Genomic DNA, 20,069 nt, shown 5'->3' with positions numbered 1-20,069 from the left:
AGGAGGCTAAGCCTCCTATGTCTGCTGTCAGCCTAGCAAGGGAATCTCAACCACAAGCTAGACAGAAACAGACTCAGACTAAGAACTCTGATGTCCTGCCCCCTTCCTGAAGCCAGACTTACTGGAAACAGGAAAGAACAGAAACACCCTAATATAGTTGTATCTAAAGTCAATTCAGATAAACCATTAGGGTTAAGCCCAAGGCTTAAGCAGAGGGAAAGGGATTGCACACATTCTCCGAAGAGAAGAGAGCAACCGGGGAGTGTGAGAAAGTATACAATGGCCCCATAGACAACTAGCCTAGGCGCGAAGAAAATCGATTACCTAAATCACCGAAACTCACTCGTATACTATCTTGGAAGAAAATCAACATAATATTAAATGTATAAAACTGCCTAAAGCTTCAATAAAATTTTAAAACACTCGGAAATCTGAATATCATGCAGGAAAGTACTAGGGCCAAACGACTAGGCTACAAGGTCAAGCGTAGGCCCGAATCTCAAATCCTTCGCCAAAACGGAAATAATAAAAGCATCATACTGTATAAAGAAAACCTATGTAACGCTGAATAGCTAAAATTATTAAAGCGAAACAGCCGGGAACGTCGCTCTGGCTAACTAAATAACTCATACATAGCGAGCGACAGCGTCCAGGACGCCTCCGGTAGGCAACAGCTCTTGTAACAACGATAACACTATCAAATCATTTTAAAATTACCAAGAGCTAGCAAAAAGGAATACAGATGGCGCCGTGAGTGGCGCAATGCACGCTTACGAAACGGGAGAGGAGAGATACCTTGCGAGCGGCTCTCCTTTCTTTCTCGTTTTTCGTTTTCTTGCCAATTGACCCCTTCGAAGTGTTAACTCTGTTCGGGGTGCAGATTGCTATGTGTCGTGTCAAGAATACGTCCTCTGATATTTCGCGATATCCCTGGTTCTCTTATTAGGGATATTCGCTCCAGGAGTTAGAATTCTGGGTACCTTAAGGTAAATTCTCTGGGAATATCGCCGTAGTTATATATACCCAAGGAAGCTACCCTTTAGGAACTTCCATCAGGACGACATGGCTTGAGCCCAAAAAACGGATTTTGAGCGAAGCGTCTATTTTTGGGTGAGATAGCCATGGCGTCCTGATGGAAGGTTCCTTTTTGGTAGCTTCCTTGGGTATATAACTACTAAATATTCCCAGAGAATTTAACCACAGGTTATCACAGAATTCTAACTTCTGGAGCGAGTATCCCAAAGGTTTCCCTTTAAGACATCGTATATCAACAGGGGACGCATGTATTAACGCGCCACATAGCTATCTACACCTTACATAGAGTTAACACTTCGATGTGTAGGGGCGGAGAATAGCTGGGGAGCCGTTCCATAGCTAATCTCGTTCGTGGCTACTTTTGGTACTCGAGACGTAAACAAACGGGCGCCATTGCTAAATGACGTCACGTCCGTCCTCATCCTGAAGCCAGTTGCTTGCCGATCACCATGATACAGCAGAGCAGGGAGGGACCTGAAAAAACTGGACGAAGTAGCAGGGAGGGTCCATCAGGACGCCATGGCTATCTCACCCAAAAATAGATTTTTCGCTTCGCTCAAAATCTGTTTTTTGGGCTCAAGCCATGGCGTCCTGATGGAAGAATACCAGAGAATCAATGTATCGTGGTAGATTTTCCCTTTTTAGTGTAAGTGCCGAGGGCTTTGAACAGGTTAGCATAGTAATCTTAATAGAAGAACCGTAGGGAAGAGAACTTCCTGCCCCCCTTGGCAGTGAAGTCCCCACGGGCCATGCCGAAGATCAAAGTGGTCATCGAAGGGCTACTCACCTTGCTAGGAGCACATGAAGAACTTGGAGACAAGACTGAATGGTTGGCATTCATATAGGAACATTCTCAATGGCAGACAAGTGGTGGTTAGGCACTGTATGTTAATAGAGAATCGTCTGGTCTCTTAAGATATGAAGTAAGTAAGTATTCGTGTAGGAATATTACATTGCACAGGTGAGTATATAATAAGGGTTGAAACCTTAGTAATCTTCATCGAAAATAAGAGGAAGGGGATAATAAAACTATGACAGTCGTGTATTTCATAGTATAAGTAGGAGCGGATTGAGACGCACAAGTAATAAAATAGAAATTTTATTTCACAATTGCAGAATGTATAAATGAAATGCAATAAATATGTAAAAGTAATTTACAACAAATTATAATGTACATAGTAATGAAAGACTTGCTCTTGAATCTGAAAGAGAATTTCAAATTTATTAGTAGGCACTCGTTCCAGAGGAACGTCAGTCTTTTAAATTAAAACACATCATGCTCTAGGCATGCGGCACTCGTGTGACGACTATGACATTTCACCTGGGAGAAGAACAGTATATGAAAAAACACTGTCTTTGAAATCACTACGTATCACGCGAGGGTCAACATAGGCACCCGAGGAGTTAGAGTCCCAAGTAACTCACTGTTCTATGCAGAGTTAAGGTGCAGGTTTCATAACACTACCTGCGGCTACCACAAAATGTTTGACTTCATGCACTTGTTTCGCATAATGTTTGAAGAAAACACGCGAGGATTTCCAGCCTGTGAAACTCTTGAGGCTTTCGAAATCCATACTCTGAAATAAATTCAGAGACAATGCAACTTTTCTAGGATCGTGACCGGCGGGTGTACTGTCAGGATCCGCTCTGCGAATGAAGTAGGTGATTTTCGCTCGTAGTTGTTTCAGTGACAGGTCGCTGCCCGATGTTTCTCCTTTGAAGAGCTGGCCTCCACAAAAGTCCGAAGTTCTACGAAGATAGACCTTGAGGCTCTCTACTGGACATAGAGAGGCATCTTCTTTCAGGGGGCATATTCTCCAAGGGCCCCATCTTTTGGTGGGTAATTCGTTTTTGGCGAGAAACGTCGGATCCGGGAAGAGGGTAAGGTCACCTGAATCTGTAAACAGAATGTGGCCCTCGTCCCTTGATAATGCCACTATTTCGCTGACTCGGGCTCCTGAGGCAAGAGCAAAAAGAAAGATAACTTTTTGAGTCAGATCCTTGAGAGGGCACGAATCATTGTCCAAGTTGGAGGCAAAATGGAGCACCTTGTCGAGAGACCAGGAGATCAGTTTTGGTGGGGGTGCTGGGCGTAGACGAGCGCATGCTTTCGGCAGTTTATTGAAGATGTCGTTGGACAGATCAATCTGGAAGGCATACATCAGTGGTCTAGTCAAGGCCGATTTGCAAGTAGAAATCGTGTTGGCTGCCAAGCCCTGTCCATGAAGGTGAATAAAGAAGGACATGCAAAAATCAATGGTGAATTCCGTAGGATTTTTTGCCTTGACGAATGAGACCCATTTTTTCCAGGATGATTCATATTGCCGTCGTGTGGATTCGGTCTTGTATTCCTCGAGGAAGTCTAGACTTTTCTTCGAGATCCCAAACCTTTTCTTCGCGGCTAGGGAGAGAAAATCATGAGATGAAGGTCCTTGATTTTCGATGATGAAGCGAAGACAGTCGACTTCTGTACTTGCTGGGAGAGAACTGGGCCCGGGAGAGGGATCAGCGTGGGCTGCAGCTCCAGGACCAGGGGGTACCAATTGCTTCGGGGCCACTTGGGAGCCACTAGGGCCGCTGTCCCTTTGAACGTTCTCAGCTTGGAGAGGACTTTCAGCAGAAGGTTGGTGGGAGGGAACAGGTAGATCTTGGAACATCTGTTCCAGTCCAGTGACATGGCGTCCACTCCTTCTGCCTTGGGGTCCTCGTACGGGGCCACATATCGAGGAAGTTGATTGTTGTCGCTCGTTGCGAAGAGATCGATCTGAAGTTCTGGGACTTGGTGAGAGATGAAGGAGAATGATCTTGCGTCTAGAGACCATTCCGACTCTATTGGACTTGTCCGGGATAGAGCGTCCGCTGTCACGTTGCGGAATCCTTGTAGGTGAACTCCAGACAGGTGCCATTTCTTCTTTTCTGCCAGACGGAAGATTGTCAGAAGCACCTGATTTATCTGGGGCGATCTTGAGCCTTGGCAATTGAGACATCGAACTACCACCGAGTTGTCTAGGGTTAGACGAATATGGATCGAGGGAGGCGGGGAGAGTTTCTTCAGCGTTAGAAGGACCGCCATGGCCTCCAAGATGTTGATGTGAAACGTCTTGAATAGGGGAGACCATGTGCCTTGAGCCTGTTTTTGGTGGGAGTGACCTCCCCAACCCTCCAGCGAAGCGTCCGTGTGGATGTTGAGTGATGGAGGTGAGTGTTGAAGAGGGATGGACCTTTTCAGGGCCTTTGCTTCCAACCACGGCTTGAGGAGCAGCCGAAGTCTGTTTGGGAGCCGTCTCTTGAGGTCTCTTCGAGCGATGGATGCAGAACGTCTCCAGACTCCCGCGGCATCCTTTAGCTGTGCACGTAGCACTGGGTTTGTCACTGAGGCGAACTGTAGAGAGCCCAGAACTCGTTCCTGCTGACGTCTTGAGATCCGTTTGGATTTCAGCAGTCGCTTGACAGACCCTGCTATTTCCTTCCTTTTCTTCTGGGGGATGGAAAGGCGGTGTGACTGAAGGTTCCACTGGATTCCTAACCATTGGAACTTCTGAGCTGGAGAGAGGCGAGATTTCTTCGTGTTTATCTTGAATCCCAGGTGTTCTAGGAACTGGGTGACTTTGCTGCAGGATCTTAAACAATCCTCGGGCGATGGAGCCCAGACTAGCCAGAGCGGATCCTGACAGTACACCCGCAGGTCATGATCCTAGAAAAGTCGCATCGTCTCTGAATTTTTTCCAGAGCATGAATTTCGAAAGCCTCAAGAGTTTCACAGGCTGGAAATCCTCGCGTGTTTTTTTCAAGCATTACGCGAAACAAGTGCATGAAGTCAAACATTTTGTGGTAGCCGCAGGTAGTGTTATGAAACCTGCACCTAACTCTGCATAGAACAGTGAGTTACTTGGGACTTTAACTCTTCGGGTGCCTATGTTGACCCTCGTGTGATACGTAGTGAATTCAGAGACACTTAGTGTTTTTTCATAGACTGTTCTTTACAAGGTGAAATGTCATAGTCGTCACATGAGTGCCGCATGCCTAGAGCATGATGTTTTTTTTCCTTATTAAAGACTGATGTTCCTCTGGAACCTGTGCCCTCTAATAATTTGAAATTTTCTTTCAGATTCAAGAGCGAAGTCTTTCATTACTATGTACATTATAATTTATTGTAAATTACTTTTACATCCCTTATTGCATTTATTTACCATATTCTGCAATTGTGAAATAAAATTTCTATTTTATTACTTGTGCGTCTCAATCCGCTCCTACTTATACTATGAAATACATGGTTGTCATAGTTTCATTATCCCCTTTTTCTTTTAAAAAATGATGAAGAATAATAGGTTCAATCCATATTATATACTCACCTATGCCATGTAATATTCCTAACTGAATACTTGCGCTATACCTTCGAGACCATATCGTTCTCTTGTTACAAAATACAGTGCCTAACCACCACTTGTCTGTCATTGAGAATGTTCCTATATGAATATCAACTATTCTCTCTTGTCTCCGAGTTCTTCACGTTCTCCCCGCAAGGTGGGTAGCCCTTCGATGACCACTTTGATCTTCAGCATGGTCCGTGGGGACTTCTCTGCCAAGGGGGGCAGGAAGTTTCATCCCCACGGAACCTCTATCGAGGTCACTATGCTTACCCTATTCAAAGCCCTCGGCACTTACACTACAAAGGGAAATCTACCACGATACATTGATTCTCTGGTATTCTTCCATCAGGACGCCATGGCTTGAGCCCAAAAAACGGATTTTGAGCGAAGCGAAAAATCTATTTTTGGGTGAGATAGCCATGGCGTCCTGATGGACCCTCCCTGCTACTTTGTCCAGCCTTCCAGGCCCCACCCTGTCCTGCTGTATCATGGTGATCGGCAAGCAACTGGCATCAGGATGAGGACGGACATGACGTCATTTAGCAATGGCGCCCGTTTGTTTACGTTTCGAGTACCAAAAGTAGCCACGGACGAGTATAGCTGTGGAACGGCTCCCCAGCTATTCTCCGCCCCTACACATCGAAGTGTTAACTCTATGTGGGGTGCAGATAGCTATGTGGCGCGTTAATACATGCGTCCCCTGTTGATATACGATGTCTTAAAGGGAAACCTTTAGGATACTCGCTCCAGAAGTTAGAATTCTGTGATAACCTGTGGTTAAATTCTCTGGGAATATCTTAGTAGTTATATACCCAAGGAAGCTACCAATAAGGAACCTTCCATCAGGTCGCCATGGCTATCTCACCCAAAAATAGATTTTTCGCTTCGCTCAAAATTCGTTTTTCTCCTCCCCTGGTTAAAATCTGTCTGCCTCCTTAGAGATCCTTGGAACTATATTCCTCTTGTCTAGTCATCTCACCCTAGCTTTTGAGCTTTCCCTCACCCACTAGGTAGGTTAGGCTTGCCTACACAGTTCTCCTTATGGCCTAACCCTATCTAGGTATAGAGTTGGTACCCCTTGGGGTCTTCCTCTGCCACCTTGGCAGTGCCTCTTTCTATGGAGTCTTGACTCCCTTGCTGAGTTAGCCTATCTAGACAGAGGTGCCACCTTCAGTCTCTGCTTCCTGTCTTGTCAGCTTGAGTTCTACTTGCACTGACTATGTGTTGGCTATGTGTCATCCCCCTCTGCTGCCTCAGCTGCAGTTTTAAACCAGTCATCTTCTCTTTCCTATCTCACATCTGAGGAACATTGTCCTCTAGGGCTGGTCAATTGGATCCTGCTTTGTTGTCAGGACATCCTTTGAATTTATAATTATTAGCATCTGGGCCGTCTTGTACTGCTCTCATTGTGTTTTTTGGCTGCACCCCCACTATCCATAAGTTAACGATAATGATCAGGTTCACCAAACAGAGCATAAAAGCTGAAAAGAAAGCACAAAAACTAATAGGCTACATAACGAGACAATTCAAATACAGAGACAAAGACTCTGTGCTACAGCTGTACACATCACTAGTAAGACCCCATTTAGAATACGGAGTCCAATTCTGAGCTCCAAGTATTCAGAAGGATATAGATAGACTGGAAGCAGTACAAGCGCGAGCCACTAAACCAGTTACAACACTAAGGCAATTTGGATATAAACGACGGATGGAACATTTGAACTTATTTGATCTACAATCTTGACGACTGAGGGGACAGTTAATACATTCAAAATTCTGTAAGAAATAACAAATGTAGATTACAACCATCTATTCACGCTTAGCACAAATCAGTCCTGTGGTAATGGATAGAAACTGGAAATGAAAAGATACACCACCACTCATTGTAGCAATTTCTTTACATACAAAATAGCAAATACTTTGAATAGACTTCCAGTGCATGCAGTAAACAGCAACACGGTAAAAAAGTTCAAGAATAAGTTAGACAAGATCATAAGAACTCTAAATGCTTAAAGTAAATTGCTCTACCAAAGAGCAAGTGGAGTCTCTGCAGATGGACTAAAAAGTCTTTGAGACATCCAAAAGATTTTGTAACTCCTTGTAGCATGCAAACACACACACACACACTCTCTCTCTCTCTCTCTCTCTCTCTCTCTCTCTCTCTCTCTCTCTCTCTCTCTCTCTCTCTCTCTCTCTCTCTCTCTCTCTCTCATAACATCAGACATTGCGTGTTAACAGAATATATCTCAATAAATTTGAACTCGTGTATCTTTGAAATCGGGATAACAAAACTGGTGTTAACGGGAAGTTAACTGTACAGTATTAGGAATAGGTTTTATTTGGCCCTCTTAATGAGAGAATGCCTTGATGAAGTCATTGAGCTTCAGCACGGCATTTCATTCCCGTGCTGAAACTTGGTGACGGGCAAGAGGGCTCTCGAACTTAGGGAAATTGCTCCCCCAGTTTGAATCTAAATTTCTCTCTTAATTATCTTTTTCTTCCCCTTTATATTGCTTCAACCTTCTCCTAATATCATAAACTTTTCTTCATGTTGCTGTCCCAACCCTATGAGTAAAATTTCCCCTATGTATATGTGTATATATTTACATATATATGTGTTTATAATTTTTTTTTCTCTCTTTTTATGGCATGGATGTTTCCACATCTGTTATTGCCACTTGGGCGGATGTTTCTACATCCGGTATTGCTGCCTGCTTTGATGAATGGGAAAGGTGTCACGGTTGGGAGGTGTTTGTGCTCAAAGCTATATGTGAGAGTATTGGATGATCTCAGCCATCCCGAAGATGGTTTGGACCTTTTTGGCGGAACTATTCTCAAGTGTTGGGTATTCGGAATCCAGGGGGATCCAACGCTTGGGGTAGGACTCTCGGCTTTTGGCCGGAATCCCGTCATTACAGATATGGGGAGGATGATTCCATAGTTTCTTGGTCTCAGTCCTAACAGGCGGGTTCAGCTTACACCTGTGCCTCTATATCTGTTTTGATGCTATCCTTCGGGTAGGGTATGGAGTGGACCATCTGGGAAGTATACTCTCACTGTGCCGGTAGTGGAGAGTGTAAATTTCCTTCCTAACATGTGATGCCTTAATGTTCTCAAGCAGGTAAATCAAACTTCAAAAAATCACTCATCTCTTTTCTTTTTTCTGATGGATTCTTGTGAGAATGACCCCACCTCCCCTGGATATGCTGACTCGCCCCCGGCACTGTTGACGACCTCTGGCAATTCATTTAAAGAAAACTCCGTTGAAGACGTAGGAACTAAAAAGGACTATTCTTTAAACACTCGGAAAAAGGGTAATTTGGGCAACACAGGAAAACTGAATGTCCTGCACATTACCCAAATCCCATTAGAAGCTAATTATGATATGAATTATGAAATTAGAATGAAACTTCAAGATGACAATTGGGAATCTTGGTTATCGTTTAATTGTCATGAGGAAGCATTTAATGCAAGCCGTAATATTGTTGATATTAAAGTAGGTAATATGAGTGTTAAGGGTGCTCTGTGTGATGGGGCACCTAAAGATCTGGATGTCTACAGACCAGCAGACTGGGCTGATAAAGATATAGAGGCAGATATGCCATCCCAAAGAAAGCCAAAACCACCAATGTGGCTTCTTGCTCAATCTGTAGGAGCTACGGAAAATTATTTCTAGATCTGCAAATTTCTTCAGAGGAAGGTAGGTACGATCGCACCTGGAGATATATCTCGATTCGGTAAGAAAAGTTACTTGATAAAGGCCAAGTCATACACACAGTCTGTTATACTGTCCAATTTGAAGACAGTAAATGGTGATATAAAATTGGACATCAAACCCCATCTAAACTTTAGCTATGGAAGGGGAGTGGTTTTTAATAGGGATCTGTATGAATTTACTGAAGAGGAGATATTGGCTATGTGTCCTCTATCAGTGTGGAAAGTACATAAAGTACCTGGAACATCAATGATTATTCTTACTTTCCAGGATGCCGATGTACCTTTCCACATAGACATAGAAAACGAAAGGATCAGAGTTCAACCTTTTAAGCAAAAGCCACTGCAATGGTATAATAGCTTTAAATTTGGACATCCTTCCAAAGTTTGCAATAGTGAAAGAATTTGTAATACTTGCTCCAATATTTACCATGGGGATTGTACACTTGAGGCAAGGTGCTTAAACTGCAACTCTAATCATAAATCTAACGATAGGAGCTGCCTGTTTTATAAGTTAGAAGAGGCTGCCCTCAATAAATCAATTATTGAACATGTAAGCGTGGGGCATGCCGAGAGATTATTAAATAAATCTAATACTTATGCAAAGACATTAAAAACAGGAGAAAAAGTTCCTCGGGAATCATCTCACCCACCTACTACTGTAGGTAGTTCTCGAAAAAGGAATTCACCATCTATTGATAAAGTGCTGCATAAGACAAGAACATCTCCTAAAGATTTATCATTGAGTATCAACCAAAAGACATTGCCCACCACTATCAAACCTTTGTCCCCCATTACAAAGGATAGTACTAACCTCTCCCAGGCCATATCCTTGCCTGATTTAATGGAGGTTCCACCTGACACCAAGTTATCAGGTGTACCTGTAGTGGGGAAGGTACAAAAACCTGGTAACTCACAATCTATTAATCGTAAAAGAGAGAGACCTCCATCTCTCTCACCCCCTTCCATAAAAATACTAGAATTATGACATCAAATAAATATGATGTTTTGTCTGTTGATGTTGCCGATCAACCAGAAGATAATTTAAATAAATCAGAAATTCAAGTTGAGGTCCACCATCCCCCTCAACAAATAGATAAAAAAGATACAAAGAAAAACACCAACGTAAAACCCAACATAACAAGACCATCTCTGAAAAAACCTACAGGTAATAATGTTAGATTAAAAACTGCTAATGGGAAGACCTCATCCAAGATGTCTTCCCGAAATAATCCATAGTTTTCTCCTCCATTTTGCAATGGAACTGTCAGGGTTTAAGGGCAAAATTTGAAGAACTTAAGCTCCTAATTCATGAACATTCCCCCATAATTGTATGTCTACAGGAAAGTATGCTTGATGCTAACACTCCTAGTCCTCGAGAGTATGTTAGCTATAGAACACCATATAATCATCAAGCAGGGAGCCATGGTGGAAGTCTCATGTATGTTCGTCGAGATGTTCCCCAAATACCTATATCTATATGTACAACACTGCAGGCAGTGGTTGTACAAATTGATATAGGAAGAAAATATACAATATGCTCTCTCTACTTGCCTCCAAATGATAATATTTTATATGATGATTTAGCAGAGGTCATTCATCAACTCCCTCAACCATTTCTCTTACTGGGAGATATGAATGGTAGACATCCTTTATGGGGTGATATCTTAGCAAACACAAGGGGCAATATTATCTCATCAATTGTGGAGAATGAGGATGTGGGACTCCTTAATACAGGAGAGCCCACACACTTCCATGTTCAGACAGGTACCTTGTCATGCATTGACCTTTCAATTGCAAGCTCTAACTGCCTTCTTGATTTTGATTGGAGGACATTAGATGATTGGCATACTAGTGATCATGCACCAATCATTATAAACACCAACAATGGTCCACCTTTACAGAGATCGCCACGATGGAATCTTGACAAGGCGGACTGGGAAAAATTTTGTGAGCTAAGCAAAATTGAGGGGGATGCTGAACAGGTTGAAAATATCGATGATGCCATAGACTTACTGAATGGAACTCTCCATACAGCAGGAGTCAATTCAATTACCAAAACAACAGGGTTATTCAAACGATGACTAGTCCCGTGGTGGTCTTCAGAACTAACTGCCGTTCACAGAGCCACAAGAAGATCTCTAACACGATTGCGTAGACTACGAACTGATGAGAATTTAATTATGTACAAGAAATGTAGAACACAGTTCCGTCGTGCCATGAAAGAAGCAAGGCGCCAGTCATGGATGTCTTTTGTTTCCTCCATTAACAGTAGAACACCACCATCTGCTGTGTGGAGGAAAGTAAAAAAGATAGCTGGCAAATTCACCCCCAACCCACCACCAGTGTTGAAGGTGAATGGTCAGTATGTAACTAAAGCAAATGATGTTAGCAATGCCCTGGCTAGTCATTTTTCAAATGTATCCAGCAAGTGTGTAGGAACCCCTGGTCACCAGTATAGGAGCGTTGAAGAAAATAAAATTTTAAATTTTGCAACAAAAAGGGAAGAGTCTTATAATTCTCCTTTCACTGAAAGAGAATTTGATTCCGCTCTTGCTCATTGCAATGATACAGCCCCTGGACCTGATGGAATTCCATATGCAATGATTAAACATGTACATTTTAATACAAAGATATTTATTTTAAGCATTATTAATAGAATATGGCATGATCATAGTTACCCAAGTGTTTGGGAACTAGCCATTATTTTAGCCTTTTTAAAACCCGGTAAAGACAAGTTTTTAGCAGCAAACTATCGTCCTATTGCATTGACATCTTGTTTATGTAAAATCATGGAGAAGATGGTCAATGCAAGGCTGATATGGTACCTTGAAAAGAAAGGTATTTTATCACCGATTCAATGTGGATTCCAAAAAATGCACTCAACGACCGATGTGTTGATACGACTTGAGTCTTCTATTTGTGAAGCCTTTGCTTCCAAACAGCACCATGTTACAGTATTTTTTGACCTTGAAAAGGCATATGATACCACATGGAGATATGGTATACTTAAAACCATTCATGGAATCGGATTGAGGGGAGAGCTGCCACTATTTATTCAGGCATTTCTTTCACATAGAGTTTTTCAAGTGAGAGTTGGGGAAGCTCTATCAGAGAGTAAGTGCCAGGAAGAAGGAGTTCCTCAGGGTAGTGTGCTGAGTGTAACCCTTTTTGCACTAGCAATTAATGGAATATCCTCGGCAATTCCCCAGGATGTTCTCTCAACATTATTTGTGGATGATCTCTCCATATCATTTACTGGAGCCAGAATGGCAATGGTTGAGAGAAAACTACAGCTCTCAATTGACAAAATTATCCAGTGGGCCGATATGAATGGAATTAAGTTCTCGACAAGTAAAACTACTATTGTACATTTCTGTCGTATCCGGGGAGCACATTCAGACCCGGATATATACATTAAAGGTCAACGGATCCCATGTGTATCTGAAACCAAATTTTTAGGTTTGATATTTGATTGTAGACTTACATGGGTTTCTCACCTAAAAGCGCTAAAAGCTAAATGTGTTGAAGCTCTGAATATTTTAAAAGTATTGTCCCATACATCATGGGGGGCAGACCGCAATACTATTTTAGAATTATACAAGGCCTTGATTTTTTCCAAAATTAGTTATGGTTGTGAAATATACTCTTCAGCCACCCCAAGCCGGTTGAAAATATTAGATTCAATACATCATGCAGGTATTAGATTGTCCACGGGAGCATTTAGAACATCACCTATCCCAAGTCTCCTTGTTGATGCTGGAGAGTTACCACTACACCTTTACCGGATGTCTTCTATTCTTCGGTATTGGTTTAGATTGCAAAGACTCCCTAATTCTTTAGCCTTCCAGACTGCAAGCCTTGTAAGGCACCCAACATACTTTGAGATGCACCCAAAATCTCCTCAACCCTATGGCTTTCGGGTGAAAAAATTATTAAACAGTCTGGATATAATTAGATGTAAGGTACTTCCATTCAACGTATCATCAACGCCTCCATGGAAATTACCAGAGATATCTTTTTTTAAATATTTTATAGGAGATAAGAAGAATATGTCAGACCTAGAAGCCAGGTCTCTTTTTAATGAACATGTTAAAGAACATAGAGGATCAACTTTTATCTATACTGATGGCTCCAAATCTGATGCTGGCGTTGGATTTGGGATACATAGTAATGGTTTTAATTGTAGAGGTGCACTTCCTCTGACCGCTTCCATATTTACTGCCGAACTGTATGGCATATTAACCGCTATTGAGAAAATAGCATTGGAGAAGGAGGGTAATTTTACAATTTTTAGTGATGCAAGGAGTGTCATTCAAGCCATAGAAGTTTTTAATTCTAATAACCCTCTAGTTTTAAAGATTTTAGAATTGCTTTTTATTATTGGACGAAGAGGTATAACAGTTCGATTTTGTTGGGTTCCAGCACATGTAGGTGTGTGTGGGAATGAGAAGGCAGATTCACTGGCTAAGAATGCTGCATCCGAGTTTCTGCCAAGAAGGTATCCCATTCCCTGTAATGATTTCTTACCTGACATCAAGAAATTGGTTTGCAAAAAATGGCAACAGCAATGGGATAGCCTAGATGGCAATAAAATGCGAGAGGTAACGAATGTCATATCTCCTTGGAGGTATAATATGATGCCCCGAAAATGGGAGACGTCTCTTTGTCGTCTCCGTATTGGTCACACTCGGTTGACACATGAGTTTCTGCTGAAGGGCCAACAGCAACCGTATTGTGACGACTGCTTAGTACCTCTAACAGTGAGGCATTTGTTGACCGAATGCCCCAATTATAACAACTTAAGGAATAGATATTTGTTTGAGGCTCGAGGTGAGGGTGGCAGGTTCATCCTTGCCAAGATTCTTGGACATGATGTGTCCTACTATGCAGGTAGCATCTTTAGATTTATTTCAGAAGCAGGTCTTCTGAAAACTATTTAACTTTTATGACATTCAACTTTTATGACATTCAACTTTTATGATTTTAATTGAATACTCTTATATTTTTTTTTTTTTTGTATACATAAACTAAATGATATCGGCGTCAATGACCTTAGATGTCAGGATGCCTGAAAACTTTAAATCAATCAATAGGTTTTATTTGGTCAAGTACACTATATAAATTACTGCATTACAGAGTGGGGGAGTTGCAGTAGAAACGTCCTGCAACCGCTAATCGTTATGCAAAAAAAAAAACTTGTGAGAATAATAACTTTGAGTGATTATTTAGCTCATACATCACCTCTATTCCGGTCTCTCTTGATTCTGAAGCTGGAGGACACCTACAAACTCTCCTTAATGAACTTGATGTTTCAAACAATTTCGCTGCATAAATATCCATCCATTAGACAAAAAATAATTCAGGTACAATCAGCACACCAATATAGAACAAGAGACTCTAACTTAACTCTTCCCTTGGTATTTGTAAAGAAATGTGAACAGTTTTATCTCTACCAGGGAGTTAAACAATGGAATACTCTGCCTGCTTATCTAAAGGCATTGCTTAGCATTCGATCTTTTAAAAAATCATATACTAATCTGTTATTATCTGTGTACTAAGTTTTATTGGTAGATATTTCTTCATGACCTAACCATTAATACACATTATAATGTTCCTAGTTCTTATATTGTTTATTGTTTGTATACATTTGTAATTCTAGCATTTCAACCTTATCAATGTTTAAATTCAAAATTTGCACTGTTTATTATTCCACCCTTCTTTATTATATGAATATACATTTCCATTTATTTTTAGGCTAAGAATCTCATTTACATGTATCTATGTGTATATGTGTATGTATATGTATATATGTATATATATATATATATATATATATATATATATATATATATATATATATATATATATGTGTGTGTGTGTGTGTGTGTGTGTGTGTATGTATATATATGTATGTGTATGTATATGTATATACTTGTGTATATGTATGTGTACATTTAGTTTATCTATATCAATATTTACTTTTTATCATTTTTCTTAATTGATGATATTATTTTAGTCGTATTATTGCCCAAAGAGCTCTGCTCCGTCTTTTTTTGTAAATATTTTTTATGTAAATATTTTTTGTCTAATAAACATTATTATTATTATTATTATTATTATTATTATTATTATTATTATTATTATTATTATTATTGAGATCTCAATGCTCTAAACTTTTTTTTTTCAGATAAAAGGTTACAGTGGCCGCCAAGAAATACAAGAGCTCCAGTTCATTATAGCCGCTTGCAAGATTCGTGGTAACAATGTTCTGGAGGGGATGAGTGCGATGAAATTCTTTGTAAGTGACAATAATGCAGTTGGTGCAAATGCTTCAGCTCATTTTTTCCTGGGACTAGGTTACAAGAAAACTTGCATGTAAGTTCTTCATTTAGAATGTTTGGCTTCATGAATCTCTAAGGCAAAGTCAGTTTTGTCAAACATGATTAAGCTTTGACAGTAGTGAATTAGGCTTTACATGTTCTTTGTACATTTGCATAGATTTTCATTTTCATTACTGAAAATTTGTAATCTTAGAATCGATTAAAGCAGTATTTGAGAAAATATTATGGCATACCTCTACTTGTTACATTAACTTTTTAGAAACATTGGAAAAGTAGTTTAAACTCAAAGGATTCATTGTTAAATAACGCTATTCACTGGTAACTTTATTTTTCACTTTTTGACATTTATAGACAGTATAGCATGAGAATATTAAATTATTGTTTCATGAAATTGAGTCCTAAATCCTAAACATTGGTACACTTATTCTTTTCTTATTTAATGAATGTGCAATATTTTGGTTGCATGTTTGCAGTCGCATAAGTAAATTCTTATGCAGTACAGTATAATAGGTTTACAGTTATTTATACTGTACAGTATATTTCAAATATAATGCTGTTTTTATACATATACCGTATACCATAAATGAGAATCTTTCTTACAGAGCTAAGTTGATGCTACACGAGTATTTGGAGTGTTCTTCAGCCTTGAAACATGAAGAACAAAAGTCTTTCAAATGGCCTGAATCTAATGACATATTTCCTGAGTCTGATCCAGAACAACTGAAAGTAAGTTTTATTTCTGAAGTTGTAAATTTTTGTGTATTGTATAGATGTAGTCTCTTATATGCTGGAAGTTAATTTGAGTAAAAGCGTCAACTCTGAAAGAGATGTGAGGTTTTGGGGAAAAATATTATATGGAATTCACATTGTCCTCATCTTAACCCCAGCGTCTTTGATATGAACCTGTAAACAAGTGCCTTTTATTATCATGACCTGTTTTTTCATTTCCATCATTGTGATCTTCGGTTTGTTTTTATTTACCATGTTTCAGGATATCGCCAGAACTGGTTATTGTTTGAATTGCAAATCAGATAAGTTCTTATAAATATATCTCCATACCCTTTGTCATGTCCGTAGCAGTAATCAATGCAGTTTATTAAGTAAATGTACTGAATGTAGGCTGCTGTTCTCACTGAAGGTAGGATGATAGAATTTTTAAAATAGGAAGATAAAAGGTAGATAGATAAAGATTCTAAGCATAAAAAGAGGGAAGTTAGAGCTAGCAATTCATAGGTAGTAGGTTGGCTAGGGCACCAACAGCCCCTTGAGATACTACCACTAGGGAGTTATGGGGTCCTTTGACTGGGTAGACAGTAGTACTACATAGCACCCGTCTCTTTGGTTACGGTTCATTTTTCCTTTGCCTACACATACACCGAATAGTCTGGCCTATTCCTTACAAATTCTCCTCTGTCTTCATACACCTGACAACACTGACATTACCAAACAATTCCTCTTCATCCAAGTGGTTAACTACTGCACTGTAATTGTTCACTGGATACTTTCCTCTTGGTAAGGGTAGAAGAGACTCTTTAACTATGGTAAGCAGCTCTTCTAGGAGAAGGACACTCCAAAATCAAATAATTGTTCTCTAGTCTTGGGTAGTGCCGTAGCCTCTGTACCATGGTCTTCCACTGTCTTGGGTTAGAGTTCTCTTGCTTGAGGGTACACTCGGGCACACTATTCTGTCTTATTTCCCTTCCTCTTGTTTTGTTAAAGTTTTTATAGTTTATATAGGAAATATTTATTTTGGTGGTGCTGTTGTTCTTAGAATATTTTATTTTTCCTTGTTTCCTTTCCTCACTGTGCTACTTTTCCCTGTTGGAGCCCATGGGCCTATAGCATCTTTCTTTTCCAACTAGGGTTGTAGCTTAGCTAGTAATAATAATAATAATACTGTACTCGGTGTTCTGCTGTAACACTCTCCCTCACGGTCTCATAGAGTATTTCCTTTGTCACTGGCAGGTGAGGTAGGGGAAATTGAAAATGAAATTGGTGGTAAGTGTTTTGATACAGATGAATTGAGATTAGAAATTAAATCAGAATTGTTTCAGTGCAAATACAAACCTTCCACTATTTATATTGAATATATTGTTTTTGGCGAAGCTGAACTAGCCATGATAATTTTTAGTGAGGGATAACTACTGCACCCGCTAGTTAGAAGGTTGGGGTGGGGGTAGCCAGCTACCCTGCCCACTTACATACCGGGGTTGAGTAACCACTTTGCTTTCTTGGCTTGGTAGAGATGGACATACAGTACTGCCCGCAATCTCCCGATTTACTGGCTTTTGATAATCGGTTTTTCTTTTTCTTTTCAGATTGTATGTGTGTGAGTAACTTGTCCCATGTGTAGTTGTCCAGGTCTTGAAGGCCGCACTTGCGGTACTTTCATGTCCGTTATTGAGATGGACCCCCACCTGCTATGCCAGACCTGTTGGGGCCGCCGGTGTTCAAGGGACAACGCCTGTATAGGGTGTAGGGAGTGGTCTGCCTCCCAGTGGGAAAGGTTTGGGTGACGGAAGAAGAAGTCCAAGGGTGATTCTTTGCCTTCGTGGTCTTTCTCAAAATCAGGAAACACCAGTCTTTTATTTCTACCCCCCCAATCTCTTCCCGAAGCTGCTCCTCTGTCAGTTTTTTCCGAAGAACTGCCGAGTAGTAGTGCAGCCCTTGCTACTCGAGGTCAACCTGGCAGTGCAGGTGACGGTGTTGACTTCCCTAGTGAGTCGGTCCCGCCCCTTCCCACAGGGGGCGCCTGTGCTATGTCCTAGTTGTTTTATTTTTGGCCATCACTGGGTGATGTTGGCCTCCCCTCGAAGGAGGTTTTCTTTGACATTCCTCCTCGGGGGTTCCTTCCTTGGCCGTAGGTGCTGCAGTCTTGTCAGTTTGACTTTTGGTCTCTGGTGACTGACTTTGAGGGTGTTGCTGATCCACCAGGGTCGGTGGCAGCTCACTCTCCCAGTGTTTCTTCTGGGGAACACATCTCTCATTCATGAGAGAGAGCCACCAAGGGGCAACGGCGGCTCAGAGACTCTCAAGCTTCTCCTCCAAGGGAGGAGGTAGAAGCCATTCTTGAGCGTAATTCACCCATGGGCGAACAAGTTTTGCCCTCAGGGGAGACTTGGGGGACACAGCTTTTGAGCCGACGTAGACTCCCCCTCGGGAGGAGTGTGTTGAATGTTCTTCTTCGAAGGTCCGTCGGTTGGAGATGTTTGTCACACCTCTCCATCCTCGGCGCACTTCTTCTAAAGCTGTTAGGAGACGTCTTTTTGAACGTCAGGGTTCTGGTCATGTTGACCCCTCGGGGTCTCATGACCAACATGCTTTAGGTCTGCGTGGTGAGGAGCCTTCGGACTCCCGTTGCCAAGAGTATGTGAGCTCTGGCAACCCGGGACCTTCGGGTTCCCATCCGTTGAGCCTTCGGGCTCTTGTGACACTGGAGTACCTTCGGGTCCCACGTACGTTGAACATTCGGGTTATCGCAGTATAAAACCCCCGGATTCTAGTTGCATTGAGCTTTCTGGCACTTGCAACATTGGTTATGTTAAGCCAGCTGGCTGTCGTGCCAACCGTTACACTGAGGTGCAGATTTCTCGTGACAAGGAGATTTCTGTCTCCCGTTGCACAGCTCCTTTAAGATCTCGCAACCCAGGTTACGCTGAGCCTTTGTGCTTTCGTGCCTATAGCTACGCGGAACCTTTGGGCTCTCGTAGCAGGGAAACTTCGGTTTCGCATTGCATTAGTCACGTGGGATTGCGCAACCCCGGTTTCGTCGAGTCCCTTGGCTCTCAGGCCATCTGTTACATTGAGCCTTCGGGCTCTCGTAACAGGGAGACTTCAGTCCCCCTTTGCGTGAAACCTCCTGGTTCTCGCGACACTGGTTACGCGGTACTTTCGTGCTCTTGTAAGCAACGTTACGAGAAACTTTTTGGTTCTCGTAACCTTAGTCTTGACGAGTCTTTCTGCTCTCATGACGGAGAGTCGTCGGACTCTTGAAACACTGAGCCTTCTCGCTCTCGTGACTAGTGTTATGACGAATCTTTGGGTTCTCGTTTCCTTGCAGACCCTTTGGGTCCTCGTCGCATGAACCCTAGGGTTTCTCACATCACAATTCCTGAGGAATACCATTTCCCATCAGGAATTGGTGATAGAGTTTAGCTTTTCAATCTCGTGAAATCAAAGCTCTGTTGATGGACCTTGATGCTTATGGAGATGTAGACCTAAATGTTATTTTTCCTTTGCTTTTTATAAAGACTGCAGATTTCTTTATCTCCAAAGTTATCTGTTATTTTGTGCAAGTTACCAAGAAGAGGAGCTTTTAGCACTTGTTGTAGAATTGGTAATGTTACTCCTCCATGCAAATGTGTTTGTGGTAGCTCAAGTCCAACTGATTAATGCCTAATTTCCATAACTCCCATATTATCTAAAGTTTTTGACTGTCTTCTGGCAAAACGTCTCAATAGGTTTGCTGAAGGTAATCATCTATTCCCTAGTTTGCAATTTGGTTTTTGTAAAGGCCTTGGAGCATGTGATGCCCTTCTTACAATCTCTAAGGCTGTACAGAAATCCCTTGATTGTGGTCAGGAAGTTCGTATGATGGGAGTGGGGG

General features: G+C 41.4%; 1 protein-coding gene across 3 annotated transcripts in view; it reads left to right on the top strand.

The window, feature by feature from the left end:
• Positions 1 to 20,069, top strand: part of LOC137653558 (centromere-associated protein E-like) — an 892,913-nt gene that overhangs the window by 411,165 nt on the left and 461,679 nt on the right. For all 3 annotated transcript variants that reach the window (XM_068387057.1, XM_068387056.1, XM_068387055.1), the window contains exons 17-18: positions 15,310 to 15,497; positions 16,066 to 16,189. In XM_068387057.1, coding sequence (XP_068243158.1) covers positions 15,310 to 15,497; positions 16,066 to 16,189 — 312 coding nt within the window. The remainder of the gene's footprint in view (positions 1 to 15,309; positions 15,498 to 16,065; positions 16,190 to 20,069) is intronic.

This window comes from Palaemon carinicauda, chromosome 14 (assembly GCF_036898095.1).
Source record: "Palaemon carinicauda isolate YSFRI2023 chromosome 14, ASM3689809v2, whole genome shotgun sequence".
NCBI classification, from domain to species: Eukaryota; Metazoa; Arthropoda; class Malacostraca; order Decapoda; family Palaemonidae; genus Palaemon; species Palaemon carinicauda.
Note: the sequence above shows the minus strand (reverse complement) of the source record. Positions and strands in the feature narration are given on the sequence as shown.